Source organism: Pristis pectinata, chromosome 3 (genome assembly GCF_009764475.1).
Source record: "Pristis pectinata isolate sPriPec2 chromosome 3, sPriPec2.1.pri, whole genome shotgun sequence".
Taxonomy (NCBI): Eukaryota; Metazoa; Chordata; class Chondrichthyes; order Rhinopristiformes; family Pristidae; genus Pristis; species Pristis pectinata.
The window spans coordinates 35774339-35793977 of NC_067407.1; the positions used below are offsets into that span (position 1 = coordinate 35774339).

Below are 19639 nucleotides of genomic sequence, written 5' to 3' on the forward strand. Positions count from 1 at the left end.
GGTTTTTAAAAAAATCAATGTATCAATTGGAGGAAGAATCCCATTTCTAGTTGAGAGGTGCTGGACTCAATCGTCTTAATGTGACCACTGATGCCTCAACTTGGATTGTATCGATGTACATATAATTTAAGTTTATGCTAACGTTTGTCATACTTGTAAGGTACTGAGATGATGCTGCAGAAAGCTAATTTTCATGGCATTTATACCCTGGGTATGTAGGCCTCTGACAATAAACTTGAACTTGAAGTCAAGAGTCACTTGATGTTTGGCTTTCAGTGAGCAAAAAAATTCCACACTGAAAGGACTACAAGGTCACAAATGGGATTTGTAATAAATGACAGGAATCAAAGTTAATTAATAATTTTGGAGCAATCCGTAGTTTCTAACTGGAATTTTTTTTGATATTACAGGCATGATATGATGAAACCCTACTTTGGTTGCAGTATACAAACAAAACTAGACTGATTCCTGGTTTGGCAGAACTGACGTACAAGGAGAGATTGGGTTATTTAAGCTTGTATTCACTAGAATTTAGAGGAATGAGAGGGGATCTAATAAAAACCTACAACATTCTAACAGGACTGGACAGATTAGATGCAGGAAGATTGCTCCCAATGGCAGGGGATTCCAGGATAGAGGTCACATTGTAGGATAATGGGTAAGCCCATTCAGGACTGAGATGAGGAGAAATTTCTTATCCCAGAGAGTGGTGAACTTGTGGAATTCTCCACCACAGAAAGCAGAGGAAGCCAAATCATTAGATATATTCAAGAAGGAGTTACATTTTTTTTTGAGGGCTAGAGGGATCAAGGGATATGGGAAGAAAGCTTAAAGAGGGTTCTGAATTTGGATGATCAGCTATGATCTTATTGAATAGTGGAGAAGGCTTGAAGGGCCAAATCATGCTCCTATTTCTATGTTTTTATGTAACCCTTACAAGCTGTGAATGAAATTTGGGTAATGTGGGTGTTATCATATACTGGAAGTGTGTTCCAGATAAGACCAGTGGAGGGAGGGAGGGAGAGAGGGAAGGAGGGAGAGAGGGAGGGAGGGAGAGAGGGGGGGAGAGAGAGAGAGAGAGAGAGTGTGTGTGTTTGTTTGGCGGGGGGGGGGGAGAGGTGAAGGGTGCAGTGAGAAAGTTTTCAGAGAACTTTTATGGAATGAGCTGCCAGAGGAAGTGGTACTTGGACAGATACATGGATAGGAAAGCTTTAGAGAGATAATGGGCCAAACATGGGCAAATGGGATTAGTTTAGATGGGAATCTTGGTTGGCATGGACCAGTTGGGCCAAAGGGACCGTTTCCATGCTGTGTGACTCTATGACTCTATAACTACTTCTTAAAGTAGTCCATAGTTGAGAAAATCTTTAAGAAAATTAAATCTAGTAGAACTCAAGAGACAAGTAGGTAAAAATTCACAATTGTTAATTTTTTCCATAAAGTTTTGAAATCACAAATCCTAGACTGCTTAGCTGAAGAGAAAACATGTTCACGTATAGCACCTTTACAACCTTATGAGTCTAGCCACTATCGTCATGTCAGGAAATGCAGCTGCCTTCTTCTGGTCAAGTTCCACCTACAGCAATGTGATGAGTAGACAGAACAACTGGCTTCCTCCGAATCCTGTAATTCTTCCCAAAATTTGGATTAGCTCAATGTTTCAACTAATGGTCACAAAATCAAAATATAAGTTGAGATTGAAGATTAAATAGCAGAGGTTAATGGCTTTAAGTATTTTCACTATCTTTCCAATGTTTGGTCAATAATTTCAAACTTTCTATGATAAAAAGCAACATGAAAGAATGCCCTTTGTCCTGGAGAAATCATTTTAAAAGCCTATTTACTAAGCCAAGTTAAATATACAGAGAGTAAATTTCCACACAAGTTCTTCAGTTTGTTCACTTTAAACTTCAGAGGGAAGAGCCAAGAAAACCCCTGAGGTATCAAATTTGCAACAATATCAGTCATTTACCATGTCAGCCTCAAATAAATCTCTTTATGGATGGGGAACTGAAGGAGGAAGCTGTTTTAGGGCAGGAAAGTTTGGGCTCATTTTAAATGTTTTAGTTTGAGAAATTAAAGAAAAAAAGTTTTTTTTTAATTTTAAATTAAAAAATAAGACATCAATAAACGTGTTGATTAAACTCTTTATATAATTGAATACATAAGCTTTCTCCGTACAAGACTTACCTTCCTATTTTTTTAAAAAAAAACTTTTGTCTTTCAGATTCAATCAAACTAAGAACACAGAAAGGCAAAAGGTCTGACGAATCAGTGCTCAGGCCAGCCAAGGGACAGCTACAACAATAGTTACTTGGTGAGTGTATTTAATAATAAACTACAATGCTCAGTCTTTATGGTGCTGTAAACCAGCTTTTCAAATGAATGGCTTATGTTGGTTTCCTACATTTTGTGACTTAAACTCACGCATTTACTTGTGACCAGTTCCTCTGGAATGAAGGCTATTTATCAAGAATGATCTTAGAATCATAGAGTTATACGGTCATTCAGCAGAGCAACAAGCGTTAGCCCACCATTTCTATACTGACCATCAATTACCCATCTCCACTAATCACAGTTACCAGCACTTGATCCAGAGCCTTCCATGTCTTAGTGATTCAAGTACTCACTCAGATACATAAATGTCCACCATCCACTCAGACAGTGCGTTCCAGTTTCCAACCACCATCTGGATGAAAAAAATCCTCCTCGGATCCCCGCTAAACCTCTAGCTATGCCCTCTTGGTTTTAGATCACTCTGCCATGGGGAAAAGTTTCCTACTTTTGACCCTGTGTCCCTCATAATTTTGTATACTTTTATCAGGTCCGCCCTCTGCTCCAGGGAAAATAAACTCGGCCTCATTAACGAAATGCTCCATCCCAGGCAACAGCTGCTCAGTCTCCTCTGCACCATCTCCGGTGCAGTCCTCTGCTGCTTCAGTCCAGCAGGGATCCCACAGTTGCTTATTTTGCATTTACTTATTTTCTGTGAAAGGTGAGACCAACATGGTGGGGGTGGGCAAGGGAGGAACTTGAGGTGCAAGTTTTATTAATCAGCATTCACAATTACCAATAGTTGGGAAATGGTGAACCTCTTTCAAAACTAAATACAATGCTTGCTGGTAGTTGGAAATAGCTTATTTAAAATTAAAAGAAGCTTTTAAATAATCTTTTCTATTGGAGTAGTAAATAATTGGTAGAGAAGAGTCTCAAAGTTCAATTAGTCTGATCTAAGAAGCCCCTTGCTGAAATGCAGCAAAGAGAAACGCCAAGATGATAGTGAGATGCAACATCAGAAGACAGCATTGTGAAGAGTGACAGCAAAAGGCCATGAGATATAGGAGCAGAATTAGGCCATTTGGCCCATCGAGTCTGCTCTCCTATTCAATCATGGCTAATCTTTTTCCACCTTCTCCCCGTAACCCTTAACCCCTTTACCAATCAAGAACCTGTTGATCTCTGTAATACACCCAATGACTTGGCCTCCGAAGCCCTCCGCAGCAGTGAATTCCACAGATTCACCATCCTCTGGCTGAAGAAATTCCTCTCATCTCAGATCTGAAGGAATGTTCCATTTATTCTGAGGCTGTGCCCTTGGATTCTAGACTCTCCTACTAATGGAAACGTCCATGTCCACTCTATTCAGGCCTTCCAGTATTCGGTAGGTTTCAATGAGATCCCTCCTTATCATTCTAAACTCTAGCAAGTACAGGCCCAGAGCCATCAAATGCTCCTCATATGTTAAGCCTTTCATTCCAGGGATCATTCTTGTGAACCTCCTCTGGATCGTCTCCAGGGCCAGCAGATCTTTCCTTAGATAAGAGGCCCAAAACTGCTCACATTATTCAAAATGCAGCCTGACCAATGCCTTATAAAGCCTCAGCAGTACCTCCTTGCTTTTACAGTATATCCTAGTCCTCTTGAAATGATTGCATTTCCCTTCCTTACTACCAACTCAACCTCTAAGTTAACAAGGGAATCCAGAATTAGGGTTCCCAAGTCCCTTTGTACATCTGATTTCTGAATTAGATTTAGAAAATAGTCCACACCTTTATTCTTCCCACCAAAGTGCATAACCCCACACTTCCCTACGTTGTATTCCATCTGGCACTTCTTTGCCCACTTTCCTAACTTGTCCAAGTCCTTTTGCAGATTCCCTGCCTCCACAACACTACCTGTCCCTCCACCTATCTTGGTATTGTCTGCAAACTTGGCCACAAAGCCATCAGTTCCCTCATCCAGATCATTAATGTATGAAGTGAAAAATTGTGGTCCCAACACTGACCCCTAGAAAGCTCCGCAAGTCACTGGCAGCCATTCTGAAAAGTACCCCTTCATCCGCACTCTCTGCCTTCTGCCAGTCAGCCAATCTTCTGTCCACGTCAGTACCTTGCCTCTAACACAACGGGCTCTCATCGCGTTTAGCAGCCTTGCGTGCAGTACCTTGCCAAAGGCCTTCTGAAAATCCAAGTAAATAATGTCTATCGACTCTCCTTTGTCTAACCAGCTCATTACCTCCTTAAAGAATTCTAATAGATTTGTCAGGCAAGACCTCCCCTTAATGAAACTGTGGTGACTTCGCCCTTCCCCTAGCAGAGACATTAAGTGCCAACCAACCTTCTTACTCCTACAGTTACAATGAAATTCATTGACCTGATAAATGCCGACAATGAAACAGACAGCCACTCCCTTCACTTCCTTTGGCATCAGCACATTGCTAACTCTCTAACGTGACTCTCATATTAGTATATCTTTATTAGTCACATGTACATCGAAACACACAGTGAAATATATCTTTTTATGTAGTGATTTGAGGGGCAGCCCACAAGTGTCGCCACACTTCCGGCGCCAACATAGCATGCCCACAACCTAACCCATACATCTTTGGAATGTGGGAGGAAACCAGAGCACCTGGAGGAAACCCATGCAGCCAGGGGGAGAACGTACAAACTCCTTACAGACAGTGGCCGGATTTGAACCCTGGTCACTGGCGCTGTAAAGCATTATGCTAACCACTACACTACCGTGCCTGCTTGAGGAGTTCTGCAAAGGCTGACCCTCCTGATGCTCCCTTCTGCGCTTCACAACTGTCAAAAATCCCCAGAAATCTACAAGTCAAACTCTCTTTGGACTTTGAAGATGAATAGGTCATAGCATAAGGATGGGCAGACCCTCTCCAAGAGCCCCTGCTGGACCCAAACATCAGTCAATTGCAACTCTTGTTGGAAGCAAATGCCCTGCTACAGTACATCAGGTGTTGTTCTAGCAACCCACAGACAGGCCTGTGTAGACAAAAACTGCAGATACACTGCATCACCCACAAGACATGGTTATTTCAGAAACTTGCTTGAAGAAATTGGGGTGGGCAGAATCCAGAAGGACAAAAGCATCGTAACATCCAGCAAAAATGGGTGTTGTCATGCAGGATTCTTTGGATCTACTTAGCTCAAAGCTCTATTTTCAATCAATGGATTAGCTTTCTACTCAGAAGCTTTAGGGGTTACTATAGAAGCTCACACTGTCAGAAAAATGCTATCCTACACTTTGAAGAATGCAGCCATTTAATAGCACAGTTTGGCTCTATCATTGGTGGTGCCTGGCAGTCCGACTATAAATCCAACCTCTGAGTCTCTAAGCTGGACTCGGACTGCCAGGGGAAGATCTGCACTTGCAGTTCTACAGTTCAGGAACAGACACACTTATTTCATTGAGTATCATCCTCAGAGTGCAAGCAAGAGGGTGTGACCAGAGTGGGACTGGTTGTGTGGCTGGAGCTGGGGTTGGCATCAGGTACGTGTGTCACCTTGCAGCTGGAGCCGGAGTGCAGAAGCTAGTATATTTCCTGCTCCCTTTAAGCTCATTAGCTTTACTGGAAAGTTTATTATACTACTGTGTAACGTGTAAGATAAGTGAAATAAAAGTATATTGGGTAGGAGTGTAGAGGAGTAACATCCAATAGTCCAAAAAACTTGCTCATCCGGCACTACCAAAATCCCAAGGGTGCCAGATAATTGGAGTTTTCCTGCACTGTGAGAGTGCAGCTTGCATAATCTGTATGTTTCTATATTGATCCAGATTATTTCCAAATATTGCCATGAGCTCTCAGCTGCAGTGTCACCTGAAGAACTCACATGGAGGGACCGAGATGGCACTGAAAACTATAGCAGGATAAATATAAAGCTGAAAACCCATAGAAATAGGTCCCACTCCTGAATAGACCTACAAAGGCAAGGAGGCATTTATCCTTAGGTGGAGATTTTCCAAAGATGACATACATATTGTGCTATAATATCTAATACTTGAAATATTAGTTTATTTTAATACCAGCTACCTAAACCAATCAATATTTTATGTCAATTAAAGTTAATTATTTACATCAACTCATTTTATTTGATCTTGTAATATTTGACAGAGGAATTATAATAAGTTCATGTTTATCAATGATTTCAAACCTAATCTTTGAGTATCAAAACTGTCACATTTGCAAATATTCTGAATAACTATTCAATAGAAACTATAGGTTCAACACTGACGCTTAAAAATTATTAAATATTTCTTATGTTTTGTGGCAGGAATTGCAAACTTGTTCAAAGTCTTGTTTCCATGGTGATCTCCAGTGTCCCATTTGTCTCCAAGTTCCCACATTTCCTGTGGAAACCAGCTGTGGTCATTTATTTTGTGGTAGGTTTCACTATGTGAAATTACATTCTCTGCACTGTACTAAGGTCATTTCTTGCGGGAGTGTGAGGGATGGGAGATGTTTCCTTCCATTTCCCACCTCCTTAATTAGATCTTGCCAATGATACAAAGCACATACAAAGCATATCCATTGCTCTTTTCTCTTTTTTTTAAATTGAGGCTGCTGCCATTCATTTAGGACTTCCTCGTAGCTGTGGTGAAAGTAAATCTAATCAACATGATCTTTTATTTCTTTGGTAACCTTACACATTGGAGCATTTAAAATAATTTAAAATAACACTATGAAAATGAAAGCATTAGTTGAGTTAACTATGTGGTGCGCTGTAGATTAGGAAGGTCCTATTGTTTAACCCATAGCCACTCAGCACTGCTGCTGTTTGCTTCTGACCAGAAACGTTTTTGGATATTGGTCAAAAAGAGAATCAGACTGAGTTATGCCTTCCGCTATGTTCAAATACTTCTACTGATACTTCCTGTCTATGCTTGTATATCAAATACACTAACTTGGGTACATACTACAGACTGAGTACATAGGGCATGTAGTGTTCATTTTATGTTGCAGTTCACTAAGACAAGCAACAAATATCCTTTACTGAAGATAGTCAATATTCAACTTCAGCTGTGGATGATCCAACAATGTATCAAAAGTTATATTATGTGGTACACACCAATCTTTAAGGCATGCTCACACTTGTATATTCTATGCTGCTTCCCCTTAAAAAAAAACATGCAAATCACCACTACTACATATTCTCACGCTAAGTCACTTTGTAACCATTCAAGCTTAGTTTGCTTCCTTCATGATTTGGTGTCCAGAAGGGCTATTTAGGGTATCCCAACACTTCAACTTGTTGCCAGGACTAGAGGGCCTGAGTTATAGGGAGAGGGTTGGCCTGGCTGGATCTTTATTCCTTGGAATGTAAGAGAATGAGGGCCGACCTTATAGAAATGTTTAAAATTATGAGGAGCATAGATAAGGTGAATGGTAACAGTCTTTTCCCCAGGGTAGCGGGGTCCAAAACTAGGGGGCATAGGTTTAGGGTGAAAGGAACCCGAGGGGCAACTTTTTCCACACAGAAGGTGGTGAGTATATGGAATGAGATGCCAGGGAAAGTGGCTGAGGCAGGTACAATAGTATCATTTAAGAAGCACTTGGATAGGTACATGGAGGGGTGGGTCTTAGAAGGATAATGGGATAATGGGGTGAACACAGGAAATTGTGACTAGCTGGGTGGGCACCGTTGTCAGCATAGACTCATTGGGCCGAAGGGCCTGTATCCATGCTGTATTGCTCTATGACTCTATTACTGAACACAAAGAATGCTGAGCGGCTACCTAGGGCAGTGGGCTGTCTTCTGTCTGGAAGTGTATAGTGTAAGCAGGCCATGATGTCAATTGATGCTCAAAGTTGATTTGACACAGGACTTCCAAACTGGAACTCAAAGTTGACAGCCAGTATCATGTTTCCAGGATCAAGCCCGTAGCATCAGGTAGAAGCCCAATCTCTGCTATTTAAAAGTTACCATCAGGTTCTTGCTGGTCATTTGCTGATTACCCTGTTCAACCTGTTCTAGTGCTTCCAGAAGCAGCTGAAGTCTGCAGGGGGAGATTTGCTAGAAGCTGAAGCATTTTGTCTTGACTTCAAGGCTTCTGCACAAATCAAGTATTTCCATACTTGGGTGCAGTGGAAAGCATTCCCCTCAGACTTGGAGGATAAGCAGAAAGCATGCAGAATGGGACACATTGCTCAAAGAGAGAGGGGGGAGAGGGCTGTCATCACATCTACTTTGCCGTCACTATGACCATGAGTGTCCACCAGCCTGGGGTTGGAGGTATTTGCAATGTTTCAGAGTTTTGTGTACACTATTATATAAGGGAGGTCACAGACATACTTGTGCACAAATTCTTCAATCCCAGAGAGGAGCAGGTGGAGTGAACGTGCAAAGTGTGCAAGCTTTCCAGTGGTGCTAGGTGCCATCACCTGCAGGCATGGTGCATTGTGGGTGCCAAATAGAAACTCAAAAGTGGGTGTGTGACCATATCCAGCCCATTATGCAGGTCAATACCCAGTATGCTGATATTTTGGTAGCAGTCGCATTGCTTTCATCTTGCACTAGTTCCCTCCGCATTTGATCCTCCACAACATATCAAACAGAGGCTATCAGCTCACAAAGCCTAACTACTAATCAAATGGTTCAAATCCAGTGTGGAGCCCATGCACACCAGGGCAATGCACAACTAACAAAAGTGTCACTGCCACAGGTGGGCTGAATCAGGTCACCCATCCGTACCATTCTCTGAACCCCTCAGGAGCAGCCCTGGAGAAGTCAGCAGAGCAGGTCTCAAGCTTCATGGTGGCCTGCTAAACCCTCCATCTTCTCGCAGCCACCAGAGCTCAGCCCTCGGTACCATGTTCAAGGCTGGACTCCTCACTGCCATTAGAATGCATGTTTGGAGCGCCTCCTGTTGTCCATACATACAGAACATCTCCTTTTTGTTTTGTCCACCAATGCCTCCAGTGCAGCATTCAAAATCATGGAGCCAGCTGTCTCCCATGCAAGTCATCCTTTTTCTCAGAAGTTACAATCTGCACACCACTGCAGCCCCAATGCACCGACCCATTAAGGGATGCACACTTAAAGTAGTGCAGACCATCTTGGTCTTTTGGCGCTCGTGAAATTGTACCCCTGTTTGCTGGATTCTGTGGTCATTATAACATGCAGGCAGCATTAATTCTGTGTGCAATCTGCACCCAGTCAAATGGGTTAATCATGTCGAATGATACCCACCACCCCTATTTGGGCACTCTCTAGTTTAGATCACAAACCTGTATTTTATCCACAGATTCGTCAAGCGATCTACTGGCCCACTTGACTGAGCCCAATGCCAGTGCTGGTATAATTCTTTGATGCCCATGCAATGCATTTTGCACTGAATGAAGCATTGCTGTTCTGCACTCCTAGTACATCATATTACCACATCATCTGGTAATAATGGCAATAGCTATTTATATTTTCATCCAGTGTCAGTTCAACCATGCCATTAACTGTTATTTTTCTCTTATTGGAACCATGGCATCCATTTGAAAACAGATGTATTGGAAAGTACAAGATTATAATTTATTCTTGGAGTCAAGTAACCCTAATAAATTCAGTCAGACTTCTCTCTTTTGACTTATGATGTCATCTGAACTCTTAGAGTAAATCAGAGTTTTATTACCCACTGTTGCCCATCCACAGCACTCACTACATCAACCTTTGATGCCTTCCACTGGTGCATTCTTGATAAATCTTTCTCCATTACAATGTAGTGATGGGGAAGGTTTATTCAAAGGAGCAAATTCTACCATTTACCTGGATATCCACTGCATTGTTTTGCAATGTTTTAAATATCACTGCTTATACACATCACATTTCACCTGTTCACAACATAAGAAGGATATAGCACAACATTTCCCTCTGCCTGAAAGATAGAATGTATGCATTTTTGTTCTATGGTCTGTTAGAGTACAGAATAGAAATGTGAACTCGAGGTCTTGTGGAGAGACTTGAACAGAACTGTGAAAGAAAATGTGTGGTACAATTAAAGCTTTCATTTCCAAGACAAGAACCTACCAAATCCTAATGAAGAGTTGTACCATTGTTGCACTCAAATTTCCCAGGATTTCAGCTAATTTACACTCATTTTACTAGGTGCAGATTATCCCTGAATTAGCACCTGCTGATATGCAAATTAGTCAGGAAACTTTTGAACTACAGTTCAAGCTGGAAAATTATGTTATTTTCTGGCACAATAGCAATACGACAACATGATAGACATCCTTGTAATTATGAACCAAAGATTCACACAAATAGCACAGTGTAATGGGCTTGCACATCCAAAATAGGTATATTTTTGAAATAATTAATGTGTCACGTGAAAGTTGATCTTTGCAAAAGATAAATTATTTTAACATATCATACAAAGTCACTCTGTATAACTTCAGTAACAATTGTTAACAATCATAGATGCTTTAAGGTTACACCACTTTAATAATTATACCATGTGATAAGTGTAGAACTTGCAAAAATTGTGTCTCAATGGAAGAAATCCATTCTGTCCTGACATTGTAAGTTTTAATTTTGCGTAATAAAGTACCTTAACTACGATAGAGAGACAGACAGACAGAGACAGAATAAATAAACGTTGGTGAATGAAATGATGAAAATTAGACACAGTGTCTGAAATGGAATGGAAATGTCAACACCAGGGTGTGATTTCTCCTAAATGAGATAACACATGGATGAATGCTGAGAGAAAGTGAGCTGTCTGTTTATGAACAGAGGAAAGGAACAAATGGAACAAATAAAGCCTTCTAAGCCATTGGATTTCCTGAGAAATTACTTGTCTAATGTATAGAGACAGTGGAAGAAGGAGCTTGCACTGTATAGAGAAATGGCCATGGCAGACAAACCAGAGAATAGCCAATAAAGATATACTGTATCTCAATAGACACAAGGGGAAAGAACAGTACTGTACATAAAGCCCTCAGATGAGACCCTCGAGAATGCATCAGATGCATTACAAGCAATTCACAGTCTGCCTGGAAATAGAACAGTTGACTTGTTCTTCACACCCAACCAGAAGCAGGGAGACTCCTTTGATATTGTCTTAACAGAGTGAAGGTTGTTGGCAGATTTAAAGGCTCATCAGAGATTGGATTATTTGTGGAGTCCAGCCAGTTACAGTGTAGAGGTGTTGAAGAGGGCATAAGTTTAAGGTAAGAGGTAGGAATTTTAGAGGGGATCTGAGAAGGATGTTTTTAAATGCAGAGAATGGTTGGAATCTGGATTGTACTGCCAGTATGGGTGGTGAAGACATACACTCTCGCAACATCTAAGAAGCTTCTAAGACAAGCACTTGAACTGCCAAGGTATAGAGGCTATGGATTTAATACAGGTAAAGGGAATTAGTATGGATGGATGCAATGGTCGGTGCAGCTATGGTAGGCTGCAAAGCCTTTTCTGCGCTCTGTGATTCTATGACTCGAAATGGAGCCATAATCTTATTAAATGGTGGAGCAGGCTTGAGGGACCAAATGGCTGACTGCTACTTCTGATTCATATGTTTGTATATTCCTATGGTCAAATAAAGAGGAGCCACTACATTTTGTCAGACACAAGCAGAGCAATAATTTTTAGCATATTGGATGCAAAGAATGTTCAGGCATGTAAAAGCTCAATGAGGAGCTCACACACAACCTGATTCAACATACCATTTGGTAGATAGCATTGGAGAAGATTGTCACTCAGAATTATGGAACAGTACAGCACAGGAACAGGTCCTTCGGCCCACGATGTTGTGCCAAACTAATTAAGCTAATGACGCCTAATCCCATCTGCCTGCACCCCATATCCCTCCATTCTCTACATATTTATGTGCTCATCTAAGAGCCTCTTGGATGCCTCTATCGTATCTGCCTCCACATCACCCCTGACAGCACATTCCAGACACCTACCACTCTCTGCCCTGCACATCTCCTTTGAACTTTCCCCCCTCACCTTAAATGAATGCCCTCTAGTATTAGACATTTCGACCCTGTGAAAAAGATACCAGCTGTCTACCTTGTCTATCCCTCTCATAATTTTATAAACTTCTATTCAGCCTTCCCTCAGCCTTTGCTGCTTCAGGGTAAACAAACCTCATCTTATAACACATGCCCTCTAATCCCAGCAGCATCCTGGTAAACCTCTTCTGCACCCTCTCCATAACCTCCACATCCTTCATATAGTGGGGCAACCAGAATTGAATGCAATACTCCAGGTGTGACCTAACCAGAGCTTTACAAAGCTGCAACATAACTCCCTGACTCTTGAACTCAGCGCCTGTATTAATAAAGGCAAGCATGCCATTCACCTTCTCTACCACCCTGTCAATTTGAGCGGCCACGTTCAGGGAGCTATGGACTTGGAATTGATGTAGCCCGAGAGGAATTTCAACAAAGATTGGATGCTACACTTGAAGATCTCAACAGGCAAAGATCTTAGCTGATGGAGGAGAAACAGTGGAAAAGGTTGAATTTGGCCATGACTGGAAACTTAGAGCCCAATGGGCAGATACACAGAGAAACAACAGAGGTTGAACCAGCAACTATCTGAGCAAGTTTCTGCCCCACCTGAGAGAGATGTGACAATTATTCTGGCTATTTGTGTGTTTTTATTTCCTTTTAATTTTTCTTTATTAAAGGAAGGATGAAAGGTGTGTTGTATGTAATATTGGTTAACAATCATTGCAGTATTAAAGTTTTACCATTTCAAAAATTGTACTATTTGATTAGCCGCTCTCTGTATGTTGCAATAATGTTTGGTATGGAACTTGCCAGAAAGTCCTTCTACCTCTGTGGAAGAAAGTAATGCTGACCTGACATTGCAAACTTTTCTTCTGTTTAATAAATTACCTTTGTTAGTTAGCTTGAACTCCCAATTATTTTCCAGAGAGACAGAGAGACATAATTTCTAGCTGTCTGTGACTGCAATTGACTTTTCTGCATTGATTAACCAAAAACACTTTCTATTGATGAAAAATAAAGATTTAGTGTTTTCAGAAGGAGAGTTTAGATAACCATTTGGAATACATTATTTCTAATGTGTACTGTGCAATTAATTGATCTGTATGATTGGTATGCAAGACAAGTTTTTCACTGTACCTCGGTACAAGTGACAATAATAAACCAATACCAATACCAATAATCCATGTGAGATTAATTCCTCTTTAAGCCATTTATAAGAACATTCACATAAATTGTGATCATGCTTGTGGACCTGTAATCTGCTAATCGTGAATTCAAATCATAGTAATTAGCTTTAATAAAACTTAAGAGAAATGACTCTGAAAACTGATGAACATTCAGCAAACCCCAATTAGTTTACTAATGTTTTGGGCAAGGGGATTTGGCATCACTACCCAGTTTGGTCTGCTCTTGATTTTAGTTCACTTTGCTAGTTTGACTTATCATACAGGTGGGTAATAAATTATATAAATATTCTCTTCATTGGTAGAGAAAAGTTATCCACCTCAGCCAGCCATGTTATAGGCCAACTATGCTCAAAAATGAATACATATGCAGAATTCCAATTTCAGAGTACTTAAAGCTTAAATGCAAATGGGTTATATTTCCAGGATGTTTGCAGGAGCTACACTTTAAGATAAAGCTTTAAGATAAAGGCTTGTCTTGGACTGTAGCTATGTAACATCCATGTGAACAAGGAATATGCAATTGCTTACTGTATGGAGCCAAGTAATCCGTGAGAGTCAATTGCTGGCTGATTACAGGGTACTGATATTTTTATTACAGTTTTAATGCCAGTTTGTGCCAAATTCTGGACATTTATTTTAATGCATTTTTAGAATTAGGTTAAGATTGTCAAAACCTCCTAAAAGATTGAACTGATTTTACACCTAGATTTCTTGAGGTTAAAGAGCAGTATTTAAGCTCATAATCGTTAAACGGTATTATTTTCTGGTGTTCTTTTACCAACAGGACCATGTTTAATTGCATATTGGAGACATGGGTCTTGGTTAGGACCTGTAAGCTGCCCTCTATGCCGGAGAAAGGTATGAATGAAAAGAAACTATGAATTATATTGAATCTAATAAATATTTGAAATGGAGGCCAAAGTGCCAGTGCAGCTGCGGGCATGCATCATTACTACAGGTTGTTGGAGATATGGGGGTGGAAATTTATTGGCCCTGCTGTCAAGTATGAAGGCAAAGATGTGGCTGAAGCACCTGCCCAAACCTTGGGCTTCAGGCTGACTTGCAGTTAAGCTTAGCAAGGGAGTGGTCACAAGGTTACCCTAAGTGTTGGTCAATAACCAGATATGGAGGCAAATTTACAGGCAGCTAGATCCCGCAATCACCAGTAATAGCAAGCTCATTAAAAAGTTTTAATGGGATTGGTTTAGGGATTAAAGTCATCTTGAAAATCAAGAGAACATGCCTATACATCTACAAGTAGTACCATAGCCCAGGCCCCTTCCCTGTTTAAGACACAGATGATTGTGAAGATAAGGAGCAGGTCCAGCCTTTCTAGTCGGTCTTAATTTTGATCTAGAATGAGTCCTTACTTTAATAAAATATCTACTATTAAAGTCTATAGGTCTCTTATTAGCCATGTTTCTTTTGAATGGCCATCACATGTACCACAGCCAAGCAACCTTTTTCCAGTTGATGCATATCTTCCAAATTACCTTCAGTAAGGCCTTGTTTGGAATGATTTGAATATCATAGACACTGCAACTAAGTCTGGCTTTATCAGTACTGGGTGGGTGGAAGGCCCAGCCTAAGGTCTGAGAATATCCTGTATGTTGACACTTCAGTCAATATAATCAATGTGCAAAAAAACACTGAATATTATGCTAATCAATAATTAATACCACTAATTCAATGTTTTTTGTGTAAAACATTTTGATTATCAATTAAAACAGACTTCTTTTTATTGGTATTGGTTTATTATTGTCACTTGTACTGGGGTACAGTGAAAAGCTTGTCTTACAAACCGATCGTACAGGTCAATTCATTACACAGTGCAGTTACATTGAGTTAGTACAGAGTGCATTGATGTAGTACAGGTAAAAACAATAACAGTACAGAGTAAAGTGTCGCAGCTACAGAGAAAGTGCAGTGCAATAAGGTGCAAGGTCATAACAAGGTAGATCGTGAGGTCACAGTCCATCTCATTGTATAAGGGAACCGTTCAATATTCTTATCATAGTGGGGTAGAAGCTGTCCTTAAGTCTGGTGGTACGTGCCCTCAGGCTCCTGTATCTTCTTCCCGATGGAAGAGGAAACTTTTTAGTGAAATTTAAGTTCAAATTATCCAGGTAATCAACAGCTGGGGGTGGGAATGATCAATTAACAGGAATAGATCACTATAATCCCTCTGAACGTAAACCACCACTGAGCAAAGCAAAAGCCCACTTCATTCTTTTACGTCTATGCTCATAAGAATAGAGATGATTATGTTTCCCTTTATTTCAGGTGAGCCTGCTCTGTAGTCTGTCCCATGAGAATAACCAGGAATGGCACGGGCAGCAGATCCTCCAAGATATTAGAGACTACAACAAGCGTTTCTCTGGACAGCCTCGACCTGTAAGCCTACTCTTTGAAAATACATCTATTGTTAAGTGTGGGAGAACCACCACAATTTCATGTTATCTTGTGAGATCAAATTGGACAAATTAAGGCAAATCATGTGTGACCTTTGTCAAATTCCTTGGAATACAAAGCAAATCTTTAGATCTATATAACAAGAAAAACTAAAGAATAATGAAAATGTTCAGTGCTTAACAAGATTTTATATATCCTACTTTATTATGCTTTGGTGAAAATAACCAAAAACTGCAGATGCTGGAAATCTGGAGTAAAATTAGAAATGCTGGAAAAATTCCTCAGATGAGGCCACTTCTGTGGGAAGAGAAAGAGAGGTAACATTTCCGATTTCTCTTTCCACAGATGCGGCCTGACCTGCTGAGTATTTCCAGCACTTCTGTTTTTATTATCTCAGGTTTGGTTTGAACTGGCAACTTTGTTTTTTTCTCAGGTAATTCAGCAAAGGAATCTGCATGCACCAACAACTTGTTCTTTAACCAAAATATAAAACACTGCAGATGCTGGAAATCTGAAATTAAAACACAGAATCCTCAAAATGCTTAGTGGGTCAGGCATCATCTGTGGATAGAGTATGCCTCATTTAAATGATATAATCAAAGTATCAGTGCTCTGTGGAGCTGCTAAACTGGTATGGACAAGGTATAGAGAAATAATCTGGAGGAGTGGAGGTGGTGGGGTAATATGGAGAGTTGTGAAACAAACAGGAAGATTCATGGGGGAGCCATAACATGCATTATCCACAGGATTCACAAACAAAGCAGATATGAAACTACTTCTGAAGTGATCTGCATTGGTCCCTGTAAAGGACGGTTAGTTTGTGTCTTCAATAAACAACTAGTTGCTGATCTAAATGATAATTGTAAGAATGGCAGAGGCCCCCAAGATAAATATTTCATGAGATTTTCATCTGTTTCAAGTGAGAGGGCTTCAGGCATGAAGACAGCAAAGAGGTTATTTAGAAAATCGCATATTAAGTGAAAACAACATGTTTAGTGAACATGTAGTGCATCATCTCTCAGGGCAAATCCTTCCTTAAATAAAGAGATCAACACTGCAGACCTCCAGGTTTTGTAGCAGGACTTCCTGCAGGAACCATTCTAGAATCTATAAAATTTAGATGATAGCCAGAGCATCCTTTAGCTATCCCTTTGTAAATTTTGGGATGTAGATCACTAGGTTTTAATGGTTTTCAATATTATTAATTTTTCTAGTACCTTTTTTTTATATACTAACACTAATTTCCCTCATTCTCACTAGACTCTTTGGTTTTAGCAGATTTTTTGTATTTTCTTCCACAAGGAGAGACTATGTATTTAAGACCATAAGACGTAGGAGCAGAATTAGGCCATTCAGCCCATTAGTTTGCTCCACCATTCGATCATAGCTGATTTATTTTTCCCTCTCAACCTCATTCTCCTGCCTTCTCCCTGTAAACTTTGACTCCCTTACTAATCTAGAACCTATCGACCTCCACTTTAAATATACCCAATGACTTGGCCTCCACAGCCATCTGTGGCAATGAATTCCACGGATTCACCACCCTTTGGCTAAAGAAATTCCTCCTCATCTCTGTTCTAAAGAGATGACCTTCTATCTTGAGGCTGTGCCCTCTGGTCCTAGACTTTCCCACTACTGGAAGCATCCTCTCCATGTCCACCCTATCCAGGCCTTTCAATATTCAGTAAGTTTCAATGAGATCCCCACTCATCCTTCTAAACTCCAGCGAGTACAGGGTCAGAACCATCAAACAGTCCTCATATTTTAACCCTTTTATTCCCAGGATCATTCTTGTAAACCTCCTCTGGACCCTCTCCAATGCCAGCATATCCTTCCTTAGAGATGGGGCGCAAAACTGCTCACAATACTCCAGATGTGGTCTGACCAACACCTTATAAAGACTCAGCATTACATCATTGCTTTTATATTCTAGTCCTCTCGAAATGAATGCTAACATTGCATTTGCCTTCCTTACTATCGACTCAACCTGCAAGTTAACCTTCAGGGAATCCTGCACTAGGATTCCCAAGTCCCTTCGCATCTCCAATTTCTGAATTTGCTCCCCGTTTAGAAAATAGTCTATGCCTTTATTCCTTCTACCAAAGTGCATGACCGTACATTTCCCTACACTGTGTTCCATCTGCCACTTCTTTGCCCATTCTCCCAACTTGTCCAAGCCCTTCTGCAGACTATTTATTATCCCTACCATTTTCTTATTCCCCATTATAAATTCTCCTAAGTGTAATTTAGTTACTGCACATTGTCAAGTCATTCTTGTTCCCTGTAACATCTTATGCTTTTGATCAGTTTACAGATTATGTCTTCGACATGCCACTGTTGCTCCAGTTGGTTTTCAGAGGGCTCTTGACAATGGCTGGATTGGTGTGGATCTTCTGTTTGAGGATTGCAATTTGTTTCTTTGGAGCCATCGTCCACTTCACTTCTCCTCTTGATATAATACCTGAAACATTCAATGGGATCTTGAGGACCTTTGATGATTTGACTGTTGTAATCCTCTTGCTTTCCTGCATTATTAATATTGGCCAGCAGATGGGGCTAGAAGAAACGAGGCGAACAAACACCACAAGCCAAAGTCTATAACCAGGAATGTGGACCATGTCTGGCAAATGTTCAGTAAAACTGTAAATATGCTTTAGCGATGTGAATTGATAGCTGTACATAGACTTTTAAGGTTACTGTTGCTTGGTATATAACATCCTTGTTTGTAAGAATCATAACCAGTTCCCCAAAACTGTTTTTAGGTCAATAAATCTGTAACTATTTATGTATTTCACTGATAAGTATAAAATACATTTCCAAAAACCTTGGGAGTCCAAACTGATAATGTTTTTAATCCTATTATTATCTTTATGTAATGACATCTGTTTAAAAACAAAAAAATCAAGTATTATTTTGAGATTGGTAGAGTGAATTGGAGTGTATTAGCTCTAAGAAGAGGTCGGACAAACTTAGGCCTTTTTTTCCTCTGGAGCGTCGGAAGCTGAGGGACAACCTGATAGAAGTATATAAAATTATGAGAGACGTAGATAGGGTAGTAGTCAGTGTCTTTTCCCCCAGAGGAAACATAAAATACTCAAGGGCAGGTGAGAAGGGGAAAGGAGATTTGAGGCAAGTTCTTTTACACAGGTGATACCTGCCTCAGGGCAGGTGGTAGAAGCAGATACAATAGCAATGTTTAAGAGGCATTTAGACTGATACATGGGCAAGTAATAATGGGATACAGGCCATGTGCGGGCAGGGGTATTAGTTTAGATTTGTATCATGGTCAGTGCATACATGGTGGGCTGAAGAGCCTCTTCCTGTGCTATACTGTTCTACGTTCTCAATAAGTGATAAGTTCCCTGTCAAACTGGTCTTACAGGAAAGCTTTAAACATGAAAATGAATCTGTCTTGCTATCAGTATCTCTTTCCAACTTCAATATTATGCATGTTGTTTAATTCTACTAAAAGTCAGTCACTCTGTTATATCCTCTTCTGTCCAAATGCTCTCTCTTAATGTGCACGTGTCAATATTTCATATTATGTTGATTAAAATAGCAGCCTATAATATTCCATTACACTTATATTTGGAAGTGGGATTCCAGGAAAATACATGGAGTGAATATTTGTTAAACTATTAATATGCTTTGTAAGTTTTACAGTCACAACATTGAATCTCTGTGTAACAGCTTCACCCTTTCACCTCTTCAAAACCAAAATTGCTTTGGCTCTAATTACATTGTTTAAAGTGAAAAAAACAAGAAGAGGCAGTATCATGTTACTTACTGTCAA

General features: G+C 40.2%; 1 protein-coding gene across 1 annotated transcript; it reads left to right on the forward strand.

The window, feature by feature from the left end:
• Positions 1–654: 654 nt before the first annotated feature.
• LOC127567733 (E3 ubiquitin-protein ligase RNF170-like) lies at positions 655–18664 on the forward strand. Its single transcript, XM_052010716.1, has 6 exons — positions 655–658; positions 2244–2317; positions 6573–6681; positions 14219–14292; positions 15718–15828; positions 18154–18664. Exons 1-6 carry the CDS (start codon positions 655–657, stop codon positions 18445–18447), a joined length of 666 nt encoding a protein of 221 aa, XP_051866676.1. The 3' UTR covers positions 18448–18664.
• The last annotated feature ends 975 nt before the right edge of the window (positions 18665–19639 follow it).